Here is a 21,006-nt window from a genome sequence, read left to right as displayed (position 1 = left end):
GCATGGCCAATTTACCTAACCTGCACATCTTTTGGACTGTGGGGGGAAACCAGAGCACCTGGAGGAAACCCACGCAGACATGGGGAGAACGTGCAGACTCCGCACAGATAGTGACCCAAGCCGGGAATCGAACCTGAGTCCCTGACGCTGTGAGGCAGCAGTGCTCACCGTGCCACCCAAATGAGGGGGTAAGGTCGAGAAGGCAGGGCCTTCATGAATAACTTCAGCTGAACCCACACTGTTGGTCTCACTGCATCATGAATCAGTCGACCAGCCAACTGAGCTAAACCAACTCCCATTAGAATTATGTGGCATACTGCGATTGCTGCAATCTGAAACAAAACAGAAAATGCAGGAAAATCTCAGCAGGTCTGACAGCATCTGTGAACAGAAAATAGAGTCGAAGGGTCATCCAGACTCGAAACGTTGGCTCTAATCTCTCTTCACAGATGCTGTCAGACCTGCTGAGATATTCCAGCACTTTCTGTTTTTGAAGTAAATGGCTGTTGGTTAAGTATAATCTTGGCATTGGCTGTGATGTCTTCTTGTAGTCACTGGCACCCAAACAGTGGCCACATTGAACAGCTACTCGAGGTCAAGTGAGCCAAGGATCTGTATCCGAGCAAGGAAGAGCAGAAAACTGGGCAAGAAGGGGTGAAAAGGAATGGGCTTGTTTGATCTAATTGCTTTCTAATTCATTTTCCTCAAAAGTTTTCTCTTTAAGTAGCTTGGAGTTAATGCCAAAGCTGTGCATCATATGTTCCAGAGTCTATTGAATGAGAAGTGGCACAGTGGTTAGCACTGCTGCCTCACAGCGCCAGGGACCCAGGTTCGATTCCCGGCTTGGGTCACTGTCTGTGTGGAGTCTGCAAGTTCTCCCTGTGTCTGCGTGGGTTTCCTCCGGTTTCCTTCCACAAACCAAAGATGTGCAGGTTAGGTGGATTGGCCATTGCCCCTTAGTGTGCCTGAACAGGCGTGGAGTGTGGCGACTGGGGGATTTTCACAGTAACTTCATTGCAGTGTTAATGTGACATTAATAAATAAACTTCAAACTTCTGACTCGTCAGCATGAGGAACCGAGGGACAATCTGGATCGCAGGGCATGCATGGTCCTGGACATCTGATTGCTCAGAAGCTCTCAGAGGTGGAAATTCCCCCTCCCCCACACCCACCAAATCTAAGGCAGTGTGTACCCCATTGCTAACTAAAGAAGTGTCTGATTGGTTTTAAATTAGATCAGCGAGCCCAAAATAGCCAGAGGGGAGGGGAAGGGAGGCACGGGGTGGGTGAGGATTTGCCAGTAGCTCTCCAGTTGGTGAACAGGCCCATCACCACAATGATTAAATTCCATCGTTTAACTCTTGTTCCTATTCACAGATACTGTCTGACCTGCCAGGTATTTCCAGCATTTTCTGTTTTTGTTTCAAATTGCCAGTCGCTGCAGTATTTTAGTTTAGATACATTAACATGTGCTGTATTAAATACTTCTGAGGTGTATTTTTAATCAATAACTTGTTATTTACTTATCTGTTGCAGGGCGACTCTGGTGGACCATTAATATGTACAATGAAAAACAAGAAGAAAGAGTACAAGGGCATTGTTTCAGGTGGTGGTGACTGCGGAGAGCCCACCAAACCTGGCATCTATACCCGGTTATCAAAGCAATATCTCAACTGGATAACAAAGCTTATCAGAATTAAGAACTACAACATGACAAAGGATCAGATCTGATGGTTGATTTACATGTAACTTGCAATGCCTTTCCCTTATATTGACATTCGCCTTTGGAAGTTATCATGATTGGTTGTAGAATTCAGCAACCTGAATTATAAAAAGTCAAATTGGACAGAGGCTCAGAATAATTAAACATGTATTATTTTAAATAATTAAATCTTGTACTCTTGGTTAATTTGGGTGCAAACCATTCATTATATTGGAGCGTTCCTGCTCATCCTACATGATATAATGCTTCTGAAAAAACTAAGGGTTGCACCGAGCCAGATCTGGAGCCAAGTCAACTGATTTCATGTCAGTTCAGATTGGGGTTTATTCCCTATCTGATCTCCTACACAAGGAGAAAGTCTAAACATCCTGAGCACCTACAGGCCTCATGTAAATTTAGATGTCCAAAAGGCATAAGTAGGTTTCAACTCACTCTGAGACGTCCACACACAGATGATGTGCTTCTATCCTGTAGGTCCTGTGCAGTTAGGTTCAAAGTAACACAATGGCTTTTAATTTGGGAAATTCATCCATTATGATTAAAAGTGGAACAGAATATTTTTTACTGCACTCTTTGCCTCATTCATCTGTGACAAAGCAATTCTCACCTTCCACTCTTCCTTTAGAATTCAGGACCCCCAGACCCATCGTTTCTTGGTGATGTACAGTGAGATGAAGGACACCAGTCTGATGTGATAGTCTTTTTTTACATTTGTGATTTGCAGGAAACTAATTTTTTTGCAAAGACACCATGGCCTTTAAGCATTAAATACCTTTGCACAGATCAATAGGCTGTTCAAAAGGCAAAATACAAAATAATATAGTCAGCACAGTGGAGTACACAGGTGGCACGGCGACACAGTGGTTAGCACTGCTGCCTCACAGCGCCAGGGACCCGGGTTCAATTCCAGTCTTGGGTGACTGTCTGTGCGGAGTTTGCATGTTCTCCCCGTGTCTGCATGGGTTTCCTCCGGGTGCTCCAGTTTCCTCCCACAGTCCAAAGATGTGCGGGGTAGGTGGATTGGCCCTTAGAATCAAGAGGGTTAGTGGGGTAAATGCGTGGGGTTATGGGGACATGGCCTGGGTGGGATTGGTGTCGGTGCAGGCTCGATGGGCCAAATGACCGCCTTCTGCAGTGTACGGATTCTATGATTCTACAAAACATGTGAGACCAGGTAAATTGGAGCTGCATTTGCTGGTGGCAATGGAGATATTCGTGCTGGCAGCCAGGAGAAGCTGGTCTCTTTTTGTGAGGTAAGTCCCTCTCTATATTTGGATAGGATTCACATCCATGGAGTCTGGCCTGAAAGTTGGATCGCTGATACATGAAAATCTGGGTTAGCCAGAAGGTCTTGAAGGGCTGTTACTCAGAAAGGTGTTTTTTCTTTACAATTGTTCAATTGGAGGTTAATGTGCAATTCAATGAGTCCCAACTCCAATAAAATGCCATGAGGGATGTTGCTACCAGATGGGTAACAAAGAAAGTTAGTCCCCTTGCCAAAGGGCATCCACCTACAAGAGGGATATTAGAGTTATAGAGTCATAGATGTTTACAGCATGGAAACAGGCCCTTTGGCCCAACTTGTCCATGCCACCTCTTTTTTTAACCCCTAAGCTAGTCTCAATTGCCCGCGATTGGCCCATATCTCTCTATACCCATCTTATCCATGTAACTGTCTAAATGCTTTTTAAAAGACAAAATTGTACCCGCCTCTACTACTACCTCTGGCTGCTCATTCCAGATACTCACCACCCTCTGTGTGAAAAAATTGCCCCTCTCACCTTAAACCTATGCCCTCTAGTTTTAGAATCCCCTACCTTTGGGAAAAGATATTGACTATCTAGCTGGTCTATGTCCCTCATTATTTTATAGACCTCTATAAGATCACCCCTAAGTCTCCTACGCTCCAAAGAAAAAAGTCCCAGTCTATCCAGCCTCTCCTTATAACTCAAACCAACAAGTCCCGGTAGCATTCTAGTAAATCTTTTCTGCACTCTTTCTAGTTTAGTAATATCCTTTCTATAATAGGGTGACCAGAACTGTACACAGTATTCCAAGTGTGGCCTTACCAATGTCTTGTACAACTTCAACAAGACGTCCCAACTCCTGTATTCAATGTTCTGACCAATGAAACCAAGCATGCCGAATGCCTTCTTCACCACTCTGTCCACCTGTGACTCCACTTTTAAGGAGCTATAAACATGTACCCCTAGATCCCTTTGTTCTGTAACTCTCCCCAACGCCCTGCTATTAACTGAGTAAGTCCTGCCCTGGTTCAATTGACCAAAATGCATCACCTCACATTTATCTAAATTAAACTCCATCTGCCATTCGTCAGCCCACTGGCCCAGTTGATCAAGATGCTGTTGCAACCCTAAAAATCTTTCTTCACTGTCCACACCAATGTTGGTGTCATCTGCAAACTTCCTAACCATGCCTATTAAATTCTTATCCAAATCATTAATGTAAATCAATGATATTGATGTAAGGATAATGTAACCTGGAGAGCCAGATTAATATTCTGCCTCAAATTGCACCACGGCCGCTGGTGGAATTTGAATTAAATTAAGAAATCTGGAATTTAAAACTAACCTCAGTAATTGTGGCCATGAAGGTATCAACGATTGCTGTAGAAACCCACCTGACAAATTAATATCCTTTAGGGAAGGAAATCTGACTTCAGGTGCACAGCAATGTGGTTGACTCTTAACTGCCCCCTTCAATGACCAAGCAAAGCACTCAGTTCAAGGGCCATTAGGGATGAGCATCAAATACTGACCTTGCCAGTAATGCCCACATCCCATGAAAGAATAAAGAAAAACAAATGCCATGTACAAGCTGGATAGAGTTAATTGTTTCAATACATCACTGCAGTTTCCAAGATTCACCACGCTTGGAAGTAAATGAGAAGTTCAATGACACCAGCTGAAATGTGAAGATAAATGTATTAATCCTTCTGATAAAGTAAGCATCCAATATAAATGTTCATCTGTTATACCATCCCCAACCCCCACCCCCAACAAATGTCCCACATAGTACCTTACTGCCCATGAAAAACACATCTTGAGCTTTGGGAGACATTCATTAGAAGAGCTCCACTGAGAAAGAGAGTGAAAAGGTAGGCCATGTTGCTTAGTGCATTCGTTGTTTGTTTGATTTGTATGTGGGTGGCCCATTGCCTGACATTGCAGTGTTAGCAGGAATGAACCATCAGTGTAACAAATGCGAGCAATGGTCATCTTGTCCCATCATTGCTGCTGAAATCTCTATAGCGTAAAATTAATTTCCTCCACAATTCTTTCAGAAAAATTAAAAATGAAAACATGTCTGGAAAGAAGGTGTACTAAAAGGTACCGTGCAAAAATAACACCATAAAGCAACTTACCGTTTGCTCACAGAGCTTTTCCTGCTTCCATTCCAAATAGACGCTGAAGGAAAAAAGAAAGACGCTGGAAACCGAAAATGAAAACAAAGAAGTGCTAGAAATGCTCCAGCAGGCCAGGCAGCATCTGTGGAGAGAAACAGTGTTTCAGGCCGATACGGCCTTTCATCAGCTCTGATGAAAGATTATCTCGAACTGAAGCATTGACACTACCTCTCCACAATGCTGCTGAATTGTCTGATGTGTTGATTTGAATACATTTCAAACAAACCAGAGGCCTTATTGAGGCTAACGGATGTTGCAATGAGTAAAAACTAAAATTGGACAGTTTCTTTAATGGATTTTCAGCACTGCTTTTATGCCCAGACTGTACAAAATAAAATTACAAACTCAACTTTGAGGTGTAAGGGAGGAATTATGAACACAGATATTAGAAGCCAGTTGGATACTGCAGAAAGAGTGGATATAGAATCCATGGAAGATCATAGAATCCCTACAGTGCAGAAGGAGGCCATTTGGCCCATCGAGTCTGCACTGACAACAATCCCACCCAGCCCTTATCCCCATAGCCCCTGACACTAAGGAGCAATTTAGCATGGCCAATCGACCTAACCTGCACATCTTTGGACTGTGGGAGGAAGCGGGAGCACCCGGAGGAAACCCACGCAGACACAAGGAGAATGTATAATATATAACCCAATATGTAACTTATTTTGTTTCTGGATTGATAGTTTATGCACACATTAGATTTCAAGGAATCTTGATCTTGATTAAATGTTCACAGTCACATGTCTAACCACATTCTCTAACCAAACTTAAAGATAGAAAACATATTCACTGACTCAGTCCTCACCCAGACACTGACTGGTGAAGATGCTGTTCCCAGCTCTGTCCAGCTTGGTGGCGATTATTTTCTTACTAATGCCAGGCTGTAAGTAAAACCATAGAGTTTCAACTCTTTTATCTTGTGGCCTCAAACTTAATTTTGTATATTTGAAGATTTACTATTAAATTACCATACTGCAAATGTAATGAAAATCAGAAATCAGGTAAACTTATATAAAGTGCTGAGTATTTCCCGAATTTTCTGTTTTTATTTCATACAAAGTGTATGTGCATGTTGTGTATGGTAGCCATAACGTGGAAATGCCAGCGTTGGACTGGGGTGGGCAGAGTAAGAAGTCTCACAACACCAGGTTAAAGTCCAACAGGTTTATTTGGAATCACGAGCTTTCAGAGCACTGCTCCTTCCTCAGGTGAGTGTAATTAATTAACTCATCCAAACTATGCGGTTTTGCTTTTGATGTTAATGTAAGCTGAAAATCTCCCACTCACCTGATGAAGGAGCAGCGCACTGAAAGCTTGTGATTCCAAATAAACCTGTTGGACTTTAACCCGGTGTTGTGAGACTTCTCACCATGTTGTGTATGGTTGGTTTAATATTTCTAAGCATCTAACAGCTTCAGTAAAAGGCCAGTTACGTGAGACATTTTGCATTAAATGTAAGTATTTTGTCTTTATTTTACAATGTGCTCTGTTCATTTGTATAAATTCTGCAAAATGAAGGCGCTTTATAGTTTACCACATAGAATGAGATCATCTTAAAGAATTGCAACCAGTTGAAGGTAAGCTTGCGATGTTTACATCTAATTTTCAGAGACTCTCCGTGCATATCCCTCTGGTAGATGATTTGACTATTCTCTGCCTTTGTTGATTATAATTAATTAAATCATCAAAATCATGAGGTTTTGTTTTTGATGTTAATGTAGGCTGAAAATCTTCCTTCTCGCCCGCTGCAGGAATTGTAGCAGGCGAGACAGAAAATTTGGTGAAATTTAAAGGTCTGTTGCACTCGGGTGGGATTTTCCAGTCTTGGGTCATGCGCAGCCAGAGAATCATAGAATCCCTACAATGCAGAAGGGGCCATTCGGCTCATCGAGTTTGCAGCAACTCTCTGACAGAGCATTTTACCCAGACCATATCCCCTGTTCTATCACCATAAACCCATACATTTACCACGGCTAATGCATCCAACCCACACATCTTTGGACTGTGGGAGGGAACCGGAGCACCTGGAGGAAATCCAGGCAGACGTGAGGAGAATGTGCAAACTCCACACAGACAGTCACCCAAGGCTAGAATTGAATCCGGGCCCCTGGCACTGTGAGGCAACAGTGCTAACCACTGAGCCAATGTGCCGCCCCTAGTTGCACCCGTACTTAATGTTTTCCCCAACGACTGTGTGTTACTGGTTGTGACAATCTCCAATATAATTCACAGAATCACTGAGTTGTTATGCTGCAGAAGGAGACTATTTGACCCATCATGTGCACTAGGACTCCAAATGAGCAACTCACCTAATGCCATTCTCCTGTCTTCTCCCCATAACCCTGCACATTCTTCCTTTTCAGATAACATTTTAATTGTCATTTGAATATTTCAGTTGAACCAGCTTCCACCATACTCTCAGGCAGTACATTCCAGACTCTAAACACTCTCTGCATGGAAAAGCTCTTCTTCACCTCATTGCTGCTTTTTAAAATAATTGCTTTCGATCTGAGCCCTCTCGTTCTCGATCCTTTCACAAGTGGGAACGTTTTCTCCCTAGCTGCTCTGCCCAGACTCCTCATGATTTTGAATCCCTCTGTCAAATTTCCTCTCAGCCTTCTTTTCTCTCAGGATAACAAGCCTCACTTCTCCAATCTGCCACAGTGGCATGATGGCACGAGGGCAGCACGGTGGCACAGTGGTTAGCACTGCTGCCTCACAGTGCCAGGGACCCGGGTTCAATGCCCGGCTTGGGTCACTGTCTGTGCAGAGTCCACACGTTCTCCCTGTGTCTGTGTGAACTCCTCTGGGTGCTCCGGTTTCCTCCCACAGTCCGAAAGACGTGCTGGTTAGCTGCATTGGCCATGCTAAATTCTTCCTCAGTGTGTACCCGAACCGGCGCCGGAGTATGGCGACTAGGAGATTTTCACAGTAACTTCATTTCAGTGTTAATGTAAACCTTCTTGTCACACTAATAAATAAACTATAAAACTTAAAAAACTTCACCTGCTCTCTGACTGCTTATTCCACCAATTTGTTGATGCACTTTTGAAGTTCTGCACTACCATCATCACAGTTCTGTGATGATTTGTGTCATCTGCAAATTCAGGCTTAGAAAGTACTGTTGGTAATATTAATCATAATTTGTACACTGACCCTGGAAACATAAACATGTAATAAACCCACATGTTCAGTCATGTTCCCCTGTGCAGGAGACTGCAGCCACTACTAGTCTGGCCTACATGTAACTCCAGTCCCACACTGTGTGATTTACTCTTAATACCCTCAAGGCAACTCGGGATGGGTACTAGTTACCACTTGCCAGCGTTGTCCATGTTTAATGAACAAATTGAAGAAAAATACAGAGGGGTAAAATGTCATTGTAATGCATTATCTGTGATTTTTCGATTCTACATTGTCACACTCTGAGAACATCTATATTTTTATTATTGTAGACAACTGTATGGAGATTATTGGAGGCCAGGAGGCCGTGCCCCATTCCAAACCTTACATGGCGTCCATCCAGTTTAACAGAAGACATAAGTGTGGAGGAGCTTTAATCCAAACTAACTGGGTGCTGACAGCTGCACACTGCCAGATGTAAGTTACAATAGATGAATACCTTTTTAAAAAGTAAGTGCACTACGGGTAAAAATATTAAAAGTTATGTTTGGAACAATATCTCTAAGATACATGGTATCTTTGCTGCACTGAGCTTCTCCCGTCACATTATGATATAACTTATGCATATCACCACCCCAAAACTCCCCGTTCTGTCATGCAACCTCCTGGAAACAGAGGAAAAGGTAACCAAAAACCTTAGCTATTTAGGAAGAATCTCCAAGAAATTTCTCTCCAACCCGCAAGTGCAAGAAAGCTATATCCAAGAGAGCACGATACCAATTTGTGCATTTATACATACATATTATATACGTATAGCATCTTTAACATAACAAAATGTCCCAAAGAACTTCACAGAAACATTATGAAGCAAAATCTGATACGAAGCCACACAAGGAAGTAACTAAGGTAGAGAGGAAGAAAGGTTTAGGGAGGAAATTCCAGAGCCTGGGATCTGGGGAGGTGAAGGCATAGCTACCAATGGTTGAGCAATTCAAATCAGGGATGCTCAAGAGGCCTGAACTAGAGGCACAAAGATATCTCAGCAGTGTTGTATGGCTGGAGACGATTACAGAAATAGGAAGGAGGCAGACCACGGAGGGACTTGGAAACAAGAATGCAAATTTGAAGGTGATGCTCAAGGTGCTGCTTGACTGGGAGCCATTGTAGCTCAGCGAGCACGGGGTGATGGGTGGGTGGAGCTCATTGTGATTTAGGACAAGGGCAGGAGAGAGTTGGATGACTTGTTTATGAAACATCTGGCATGATCTTATCGGCCGTTCAAGGCATGCTCCCGCTGCAGCGAGGTCGGACAACTTGGCGCTCAGCCAAATCTCCGTTCACTGCAGCGGGATGGGAAAATCCCACCGGCGTGAATGGTGAATGGCGTGAATTCCAGCTACAGAACATGGGTCAGCCCCAAGTCCATGAGGATGGTTAATTCTGGAGGCAAGTAAGGCATGGATGAGTTTTTCAGCAGCAGATTAGTTGAGACAGGGATGAAAAGCAGGCAATATTTTGGAGATGGAAGCCGGTAGTTTTTGTTATGGTGCAGCTTTGTGGTTAGAAGCTCATTTCAGGAATTGATATGTGTATTTATTTGCTTCTTGTTTAAATAAAGGTCTTAATCCAAGTTCACAATTCCAGCCAAACAAAGGACAGAGAATTTGGAAAGAAACACATTTGCTGTTATTATTACAAGTTGTGACTTCAACTCAAATGATGGCATTTGCATTCTTTCCAAGTCTCTGTTATATTGCTACACTTATTCCTCCTGTGGTACTATATGAACTACAAAAAATGTTAACAACAGTAATTGATCTAATTTCCTTCATGTCTTTTACAACAAAAGATTTCCAAAATATAGGATTCAAGTCGTCCTTGGAGCTCACTCACTTTCAAAAAGAGGGAAGGAACAACAAATATTTACTGTTCAAAGGATGATCCCACATCAACTGTATGACTCAAAATTGCTAACAAATGACATCATGCTTCTTGAGGTAAAAACATTAATGCTTAATATTTCTAATTAGATTGTGTAGAGATTCATCTGTTTCAGACTGTAGCTATAGACTGGGTGCAGGGAATGATCGCTGTATCTGAACAGCTTGGCTTGAACTGTACCCAATATTAGACCTCAAGCTTCATTCCAACACAGCTCAGCAGTGAAAAGGTATAGGGGGTGATTTTGTGCCCAAACACTCCATGCGCGGGATCGCTGCTGCGGGTGTAAAATCCGGAGAGAATCGGAAAACGCAAATGTTGGCGGCAAGATTGCAAATTCCAATTTTCAACACTCCACACAGGTGGAGGAACGTGAAACTCACCGCAGGTGCCCGGGAAACTCATTTTAATACATCAGCATTTCATTATCAAGCACTCGCTCCAGAAATTCTGAGTGCTCAGGTCGCCATCATCCTTCAGGGTGTTCAGTGCTCAGGTAGCACCAGAGAGGACACAGGGGACACATGTAGGTTCAGCTCAGAGTGAGGGTCACTGTCGTGATTTTGGGGGGAGGGGTCGTTTACAGGCCTTACTTTCCCTTCATGTCAAGTTGCTCCTTCCTCTCAGGGGGTCTGGTGACTGACATGCAAGCATGGCTCCGCATGTCCTCCATGCTGGGCTTGTGTCCAGATCATCGCTGAGTGATTGCCCTTCTTTTGTGGGAGCTTCAAAATGGGTGGAAAAAGTTAAAGTTTATTTATTAGTCACAAGTAGGCCTACATTAACACTGCAATGAAGTTACTGTGAAAATCCCTTTGCTGTCACACTCCGGCGCCTGTTCGGGTACAATGAGGGAGAATTTAGCATGGTCAATGCACCTAACCAGCACGTCTTTCGGACTGTGAGAGGAAACCGGGGCACCCAGAGGAAACCCATGCAGATACGGTGAGAACGTGAAGATGCCACACAGACAGTGACCCAAGCTGGGAATTGAACCCGGGTCCCTAGAGCTGTGAGGCAGCAGTGCTAACCACTGTACCAGAGGGGCAGTGCTGGGGGTGACTATGAGGTCCCTGGGTGTGGGATTATGAGAAGCCAGGTGGCAAAGAGCAGAGTGGGGCTCATAATAATGTGGAGTTTCCCTGCCTCAAGAGGCACAAAGACTCTCACTTGGGGAAGGGCGACTGGAGTGTGTCCTGAACAGACTCAGGCAATAGTGTGAGCCAAAGGGGATTAGTATAATGGAAGTTCAAATCCACTTCTCTGAGAAGTTTGACTATCAGAAGGAGCATGGTGCCATAGTAGGCTGATTCACTGTACAGCTCTTGTCACCTGGTTGCCCTCTGGGGAAGTGCTGGACATGCTAATTGCCGTTTTCTCAAGAATCAGCTGTGTCTCATCAACCAGAAGAGGAAGCCAGTTGCCAGAGCAACATCTTCACCCTCCCGAGACTAGTCAATACTACTGGTTAACTCTCCAGAGCTAAACATTAATGGCACAGGTTGGAGCCAAGCCATTCACCCGGTGCAGAGAGGGACGGGGTTGGAGGAGCATTTCCTCATGAACCTGCTCCTGAGCCTGGTCAAACTTGCCATCAATAAGTCCAGGCAGTGTGGGGTCGGGGGAGGGTCATCCGACAGTCTACCCCTCTATTGCAGCTATATTGCAGAGATATAGGAAGGATATCAGAGGTAGGTTCTTTACGCAGAGAGTGGTTGGGGTGTGGAATGGACTGCCTGCAGTGATAGTGGAGTCAGACACTTTAGGAACATTTAAGCGGTTATTGGATAGGCACATGGAGCACACCAGGATGATAGGGAGTGGGATAGCTTGATCTTGGTTTCAGATAAAGCTCGGCACAACATCGTGGGCCGAAGGGCCTGTTCTGTGCTGTACTGTTCTATGTTCTATGTTCTATTCACAGCTGGGTGTCCCTGGAGAGGGAGCATGCAGAGTCCACTGACACCCTTGAGGCCTTCTGTGCTCAATAAGCACGATGTGGAGATGCCGGCGTTGGACTGGGGTAAACACAGTAAGACGTTTAACAACACCAGGTTAAAGTCCAACAGGTTTATTTGGTAGCAGAAGCCACTAGCTTTCGGAGCCTTAAACTCCTCCTTCAGGTGATTGGGAATTCTGTTCACAAACAGGGCATAAGAATTCCCACTCACCTGAAGAAGGAGCTTAAGGCTCTGAAAGCTTGTGGCTTTTGCTACCAAATAAACCTGTTGGACTTTAACCTGGTGTTGTTAAACTTCTTACTCAATAAGCACCACAGGGACTGGAGTGTATTATTGACCCCTATAATCACATTTTGGTTTAATGTTATCAATTTCATTTGTGATTTGTTTTTTGTTTAAGGCAGTATTCTTTTAAGGATGTGCCCTTTTACTTTGTCCCTCAGTTTATTTGTTTTAGTTTATTTGGGTTTGGTCTCAAACAAAAGAGTTAGAATCTAGCCGTTCACCCTTTGGAACCCAAGACTTCTTACAAGCTTCAACACTACACAGATCACACTGGTGTGTACCACTATGCAAGGCATGATGGTGATGTGTAGCCTTCCTAACTGTGCAGCCCCCAATTGCTAAGCAATGACCACATGCTTCTACTACCTTGATTTATTCTTCATGCTGTAAGCTGCTCAAAGCACAATGAAAGCACAGTTGGAACTGAGCCAACCCCCACACATACAAACACCTTGGTCTATCTTGAGCTAACTATAGGTTTGCCCTTCCTTACATGGAAACACTAAATTGAACACACTTAAAACTACTATTGGACTATTATTTAAATGGTAAAAAATTGCAGCATGCTGCTGTGCAGAGGGATCTGGGTGTCCTTGTGCAGGAATCTCAAGGAGATGGTTTGCAGGTGCAGCAGGTAATTAAGAAGGCAAATGGAATTTTGTCCTTCATTGCTAGAGGGATGGAGTTTAAAAACAACGAGATTATGTTGCAGCTGTATAAGGTGCAGGTGAGGCCACACCTGGAGTCTGTGTACAGTTTTGGTCTCCTTACTTGAGAAAGATATACTGGCACTGGAGGGGGCGCAGAGGAGATTCACTAGGTTGATTCCGGAGTTGAGAGGGTTGGCTTATGAGGAGAGACTGAGTAGACTGGGGCTATACTCATTGGAATTCAGAAGAATGAGGGGAGATCTTATTGAAACATATAAGATTATGAAGGGAATAGATAAGATAGAAGCAGGGAAGTTATTTTCACTGGCGGGTGAAACTAGAACTAGGGGGCCTAGCCTCAAAATAAGGGGAAGCCGATTTAGTACTGAGTTGAGGAGGAACTTCTTCACACAAAGGGTTGTGAATCTGTGGAATTCCCTGCCCAGTGAAGCAGTTGAGGCTACCTCAAGGCAAGGATAGATAAATTTTTGAACTGTAAAGGAATTAGGGGTTATGGTGAGTGGGCAGGTAAGTGGAGCTGAGTCCACAAAAAGATCAACCATGATCTTATTGAATGGCGGAGCAGGCTCGAGGGGCCAGATGGCCTACTCCTGCTCCTAGTTCTTATGTTCTTACCTTCTTATGCCTTATTTCTAATGTTTACCAATGCAAATCCCTTTGTTTTCCTAACCTGCCCCAGGGAGGTCATTAAAAGGACAGGGGATGTCATTGTGCAGGGTGACTGGGAAGAGGAGCACAGGGCAATTGAAGGAAAAAATCAAAATAAGTTCAGGAAATGAGGTAGGGTGTTGAGCACTCGCCAACTGTGGAATTCTAGCCTGGATCCACGTTCAGGAAAGTATTTGTAATACACATCATTTTGATGGATGTTTGCTGCAATCTCTTTAAGGACCATCTGTTGGGCTGCATGTAACCTTGGCTTTCCCAAATGCAGTCAGGTGGGCTTATTTTAACTATTCTAATATTGATTGTTTATTCTAAATGAGTCCAATAACCTACAAAGTGCCGTGGAACACTATCTATGGGTGCTAATCCAGCAAAAGTTCAAAGCCATGATTAACTTAACTGTGTGATGTTTAATTTGTTTCCTTGGAATAAATTGCTCGAGAAATACCAATGTAGCAATATGTGCAACAAAAAACACTACAAAGCTATGTAGTCGCCAAGGTGGCACAGTGGTTAGCACTGCTGCTTCACAGTGCCAGGGGCCTGGGTTTGATTCCCAACTTGGGTGACTGTGCGGAGTCTGCACGTTCTACGTGTCTGTGCGGGTTTCCTCCGGGTGCTCTGATTTCTTCCCACGGTCCGAAAGACATGCTGGTAAGGTGCATTGGCTGTGCTAAATTCTCCCTCAGTGTACCCAAACAGGTGCCGGAACTTCATTGCAGTGTTAATGTAAGCCTACTTGTGACACTAATAAATAATTTTTTACTTTAAGTCAGTGGCTGCTCAAACCTGACTCAGTAAATACCCCTGTGTGTATTTCACAAAATCGACTGCACGTCCGGTAACTGAAGATGGAATTTGAGAAAACTCAAATCGCATGTAAAAATGATTCTTGTGCTTTTTAAATGTAATTCCAGCTCAAGGGCACCGCGACTCTGAACAAGTTTGTGAATGTCCTGAAACTGCCTACAAATGGAAAGGATGTTAAGAAAGGAGCCATTTGTAATGTTGCAGGTTGGGGATACTCCAAGCTTCCGGCCTGTGCTTCTGACACATTACAGGAAGTGAATGTGACTGTCATAGACAGGGACGTGTGCTCGGAATATTACACCTACCACCCTGCAATATCATGGGATGTGCTTTGTGCTGGTGACAAAATGGGAGGGAGAGACTCTTGCAAAGTAAGTATCCATGAGGTAAAAGTTACTCCAAAATTCTAGGTTAATAGATAGCTGAATGCAAGCTGAGAACTTCTACAAAAAAAAGAAGCTGTTGCTGTGTTTAGCAGATTCCGAGCTCTGTATTGTCCAGCAGTGGAAGAAGCTTCAAAAGCCTTGGCCATCAGACAGTGAGGCGAATTCACTGATCTCACAATTCCCATGGGCATTGGCCTACAATCTGCAATGCTGCTTCTCTTGTTCCATGCTCCTGGGAAGTCCACCTGCCCGCTGGGAGCATAACTGAATTTATGCTGACAAGTCCTCCAATCTCTGTTTTGTGATGTGTGCTGGACAGAGGTCAGCCCCATGGGGAAAGGAGAGAGGACTTCAAGGGGCAGCTGCCCAGTGAAATTGTTCTTCCAGCTTCCCAGGGGCCAGGCATTTACACCATGTGCCAAAAAGTAAATTTACAAAGATAAAATACAAAACAATCCGACAGCTGCAGGAGCAGGAATTTGATGGGATGCCACAGTCCCTTTCCTGACAGTTAAAAGTTCAGAGGAGCTCGCCCACTGTTCTAATGGGCCCCACAGCAATTTAATGCTGGAAGCAATATTAGTTACTTTAACAGAGGTGAGGAGACATTTCTTCACCCAAAGAGTGGTGAGCCTGTGGGATTCATTACCGCAGGAAGTAGTTGATGCCAAAACATTGAATGTGTTCAAGAGGTGGCTGGATATAGCACTTGGGGGCGAATGGAATCAAAGGTTATGGGGAGAAAGCAGGATTAGGCTATTGAGTTGGATGATCAGCCATGATCGTAATGAATGGTGGAGCAGGCTCGAAGGGCCAAATGGCCTCCTCCTGCTACTATCTTCTATGTTTCTATGAAAGAATTCCACCCTGATCTCAGGAGGAGGTCCAGCCTGAGAGCGCTGCAGGTCAATCAAATGGCCACCAGCTCTATAGTTCCCACAGTGACTTGTCATCCCGCAACATGTTTTAAACCATTGTTTGTCAAAAAGCGCACCATCTACCATGGAGGTGTGGCAATACACTGTATAAAGAAAACAGCATTGCATTATAAAATGCCATGGCTTATGCACATGAGGTCACTGCGACAGAAAAAAATACCGTCTTTATTTTTCTATGTACTCCCCCTTCCCTCTTCTGAATGTATTGACTTTTCACTGGGTTACAATTCTGTAGCTGCCCTCGAAGTACCTTGTGCAAGTGATCATTCTTTGTATGTGAACCTATACAATGAGTGTTGGCAGGCTACTCAACCAATGTTGCACTGAACCGAAGTTTACAATGTGCCACTTGTATCAGGGCCTATTAAATGAGGGTCAGAAGCAGGAACCCCAGTGAATTTACACCTCCCAAACCCAAGGATAGCAATGTATTAGGTGAGGTGGGAGCAGGAGCTGTTTTTAAAAAAATACCTTTCATGGGATGGCGGCATCGCTGACTAGGCCAGCATTTATTGCTCATTGGCTGACTGCCAACCAACTGAGAGCATTAACAGTCAGCATTGCTGTGGATTTAGAGGCACTGTAGGCCAGACCAGGTAAAGATGGCAGATTTCCTTCTCTAAAGGACATTGGTGAATCAGATGGGTTTTTAAACAACGATTGGTAGTGACTCCCTGGTCATCATTAGACATTTAATTCCAAATTTTCATTGAATTCCCACCTGCCATGGTGGGATTCGAACCTGGGTTCGATCACCAGAGAATTGCCCTGGGTCACTGGATTATTAGTCCAGTGACAGGACCATTACGTCACGACCTCCCTTGTTTTCAGGTGAGGAAACATGGAAGAATTAATTTCCTTAGGTCCGGCTAATGATAATGACAGAACCTGATTGGTACCTTTTGTTTCCATTTCCTGGCCACAACTAGCCAGATTGAGAGATGGACTGCGTGTTGGACAAGTCAACCTGTGATCAGAAAGGCCAAGGGAAGAGTCAGAGATCAGAGTAGACAATAATGGAGGAAATTCAAAGTGCTTCAGAATTGGAAGGGCCTCAGGAGGGAAATCAGAAGAGTTGGTGATGGAGGAGGAAAATGATGATTGATTGTAAGGCAGGCAACCTCATAATTTTAAAGGAATTGCCCTGTAGTTTCATTAAACTCAAAAAGAGCTTTGATTTGGCTTCAGATTTTGTACATTTTCATATGGCCACCTGGTCAAACTCCTATCTTGAGGGTTAAAATTCTCCTCATCAACTCTAAAGCCCACATTGGGGCTAGTTTGCTCTACAGACTGGGGAATCACTGTCTAAATCTTCCTGGCTTGCATATTGATAATAGCACTGAAAGGGACTATTCAACCTACTGAGTCCTTGCCTGCTCTCTGTAAAGCAATCTAGTCCATCCCATTCACTCACTCGATTCCAGTTGCCCTGCAAGTTTATTTCCCTCAAGTGCCATCCAATTTATTTTGGACAGCATTCAGTGTCTCCACCCCATAGGCTGCAAGTTCTAGATCATTACCATTTGCTGTGTAAAAAATATTCTTCCTCATATCCGCTCTGTATCTGTTGCCCAAAACCTTACATCTCTGTCCCCGAGTTCTTGTTTATCAGCTACTGGGAACAACTTTTCTTTGTCTACCTTATCTAAACTTGTCATAATTTTGGACATTTCCATCAAATCTCCCCTCAGTATCCTTTGCTTCACCGGAAATAACCCCAGTTTCTCCAGCCTAACTTTGCAGCTAAAATCCCTCATTAAATAGAATGACCCAGAGGTTTACAGCACAGAAACCGGTTCAATAGTCCTTTGCAGTGTTTATACTTCACATAAGCCACCTTCCACCACATTTTATATTCTTTTCTCTCTTATGTACTTATTTGGCTTCCCATTAAATGGACCTATTAATTCAATCTGGCAACAAATCCAGCATCAATACCACCTTTAGTTACTCAGTTTGAGTTCTCATTGAAAAAGGTGGGGAGGGGAGGAGGAGGTGATACAGCATGTAAAAGAGAAATTAACATCCAGTAACAGCCTACCACAACACCACTGATGTAATGGAAACCCTGGGTGAACGACATTCTGGATGATCTCCAGTCATTTAGATAGTTCAAAAGTAGTGGTGACATCCCATTCAGGTTTCCTGTGCACTTGCTACATTTTCAAGTGGATTTCAGTTTTTCTTGACAAATATTACTGATATAGACCATCAGATTTTGCAGATATCTTTCTGAAAAAGCATTTTTAGTGACAATTTAACACTTTTATTTTGTTGAATGTGTAATTTGAACTCAAGATTAATGGCAATCATTAAGAGGTTGTGGGTAAGTTGATGCATTGTTAGAAAGGCCAATTTTGAAGGGTACAAATATCAGGCACCATTGCGAATCATGTCTGGAGAGTCAGTGCCACACAAGGGGTAACAGAGAGGAAGGGTGGGAATGGCGCTGGTTGGGCTGCTCGGAATGGAAAGGGTGCGGTGGTGGGCGAAGTATGAAAAAAAAATGCTGTTTTCCACATTCCCATCACATTGAGTTGCTGCATGGGGCGGGTGGAGTGGGGGAGTTGGAAAGAACGAGTACAGGCCCCTGCCCATGCTGTATTGAGGTAAGTGGACTAAGCATTAACATGCTGGTTGTGAAGCCATTCGGTGCCAGACAGTGGCCAGGCCAACTAAAAAATAGACTGCCTGATAAAGGACCTCTGGCCAGCTTACCATTGACATTATCTGATTTCCCAGCCAGGTAGGTTGGCAATAATTCACACTGCTTCAAATAATTGACGAGCCATTATGGTTTACTACCAGACCAAGACAAATAGACAAATATGGGGGATGCAATAATTAGTCAACAACCTCATCCTTGTGGCATCGCGTGACAACCTGGATGGTGGATGGTAAATTAGAAGGCCTTGATCCTTTTTTCAAAATTGGCAATTCCTCTGTTCATAATTTGGTTCGGGTTATCTTAAACAGAACTATTCCCACAGTGACAGTCACACAAGCTTGGAAAGAAAATCCAGTCACTTGAAATCATTCTGTGTTACTTCTGTTTCAGGGAGATTCGGGCGGTCCATTGTTATGCAATGGAAATTACAACGGAATTGTTTCTTTCGGATGCGGTTGTGCAATCGCCCATAAACCAGGTGTTTACACACGTCTTTCGGAGAGCTACCTTCCCTGGATTAAGAGGATAATTCAATCATGAGACTTCCAGTCATAGCTGAAGCTTTGCCTGATATATTATTTGTGCCCTATTAATTGTTGCAGCTCAAATAGTAAAACATAGAAATGGAATAGCCGCAGTGAGAAGTTAAGTGTTTGCCAAAAAGTTATTTCCTATTCAACAATTACACTGAAAAAAAAATTCATACATCCTTTTATATCTAGAGCAGAACTGAACTCTAGTTGCCTGAAAGCTGCCTCTCTGCCCCTTTCACCCTTCTCCAGGGGGTTAGATGGTGAATGGGATGTTTTAATGAGACACAGGAGAGAGACAGGAGTTAAGGAAGCCTAGACCACAGCCTGATGGTGTCAGATAGGTTTAATTCTCGCATTACTGACTGAAACCTCTCGGTAATTAAAATTCGCCATCTCTCCATAATTTCTTAAAATAGAGGGAATTTACAGGAGATCGGAAGCAAGAAGCAGAGAGGTAGAAATTCTGATTCTGCACATATCAGCCATAATTATCATCCTTTACACGGGCTCAGAAGTAGAATCTTTACCACAAGCCAGGTGACATAATTCAAACTTCATCATTTGCCGACATATTAACTCTGTTTAAATATCTGCTGGTAGTAAGCTTTAAGATGCTGCATTTCAGCTCTGAGGAATAAGTTGCAATATATCCTTCTTTGCAAAATAAAAATGAGTTTATGACTTAAAGTGTATTGTTTTGTATTCTATACACCACTGGAATCCAACAGCTCAGCTTGTTACCCCCCATACCAGCACTGTCTGATATCAGCTTAGTACCGCATGTCCGACTGACTGAACTTCACAGAATCATAGAATCCCGACAGCGCATAAGGAGGCCATTTGGCCCATTGAATTTGCACTGACTTTCTGACAGAGCATCTTATCCAGGCCCATCCTCCTGCCCTATCCCCATAACCCTACATATTTAAATCATAACTGATTTTTGGATACATCTTACGGGAGGGGACTGATTTCTCCCTGATCGGAAATTCGATCGGCATCTCACCAACATGAAATCAGGTTGCCTGCCCTTACACTGGAGTCTGCGTGAATAGGTTAATGATGTGGAGATGTGTGATGATTCGCATTCTAATCAGTATTCTGCAACTTGATTTTGTGTCTCTGTGCACTGTTTGAGAGCACATTTCCACCCCATCTGACGAAGGAGCAGCGCACCGAAAGCTTATGGTATTTGCTACCAAATAAACCTGTTGGACTTTAACCTGGTGTTGTGAGACTTCTTACTGAATAGGTTAGGACAGGAACTGCAACCCCTCAAACCAATCTGACTGATTGCCAGTTCTATAGTCTCGCAGCGCCAGAAGAGTGTAGTGGACACAGCTGGGATTACAATCAGCTCCCAAAATGTTGGTCGAAATCTTACTGGCATGGCTGCCCCAGAATCGGGGCGGGCGAGGCTCGCAGAAATGACATTCTCTGTTGGCCTTGGACGAGCAAGGTGGTAAAATTCCAGCAGTTGGGTGGGCTTTTCCGGCCGTGCACCTCCCAAGGTCGGACAATCCCGTCCGAGATCAATAGGCCTTTGCATACTGCATGTCCCGCCTGCTATGGTTACCATGGTGGGCGGGATGGGAAAATTTCACCCATTGTCTCCCAGACTTGAAGCAAGTTTGGGGATTTTGGGTGGACAAAACTGGGAGACCCCAGCAATGGGGAAGGGAGTGCGGGGGAGGGGGGGGGTTGTGTTTCGAAGGGCTGGGAGAGGAGGGAGAAAGGGGAGACATTTTGGAGGAGGGAGCCTGATGGGCACAAAGCCCTCATCTCAAAGAAGCTACCCACCCTTCCTGCTCAACAGAAGCTGACATTGTCAAAGCTCCCTTTTTTCCATCTCAGCCAGCAGACTGAAA

At 43.9% G+C, this 21,006-nt stretch overlaps 1 protein-coding gene across 1 annotated transcript in view; it reads left to right on the top strand.

Moving 5' to 3' along the window:
* Positions 1-19,816, top strand: part of LOC144510895 (transmembrane protease serine 9-like) — a 47,579-nt gene extending 27,763 nt beyond the window's left edge. The window contains exons 12-16 of the mRNA XM_078240985.1: positions 1,537-1,729; positions 8,609-8,753; positions 10,126-10,273; positions 14,718-14,981; positions 18,996-19,816. Coding sequence (XP_078097111.1) covers positions 1,537-1,729; positions 8,609-8,753; positions 10,126-10,273; positions 14,718-14,981; positions 18,996-19,145 — 900 coding nt within the window. The 3' untranslated portion in view covers positions 19,146-19,816. The remainder of the gene's footprint in view (positions 1-1,536; positions 1,730-8,608; positions 8,754-10,125; positions 10,274-14,717; positions 14,982-18,995) is intronic.
* Positions 19,817-21,006: the final 1,190 nt, after the last annotated feature.

Source organism: Mustelus asterias, chromosome 1 (assembly GCF_964213995.1).
Source record: "Mustelus asterias chromosome 1, sMusAst1.hap1.1, whole genome shotgun sequence".
NCBI classification, from domain to species: Eukaryota; Metazoa; Chordata; class Chondrichthyes; order Carcharhiniformes; family Triakidae; genus Mustelus; species Mustelus asterias.
The sequence above is the reverse complement of the archived record's forward strand: the minus strand, read 5'-3'. Positions and strand labels throughout refer to the sequence as shown.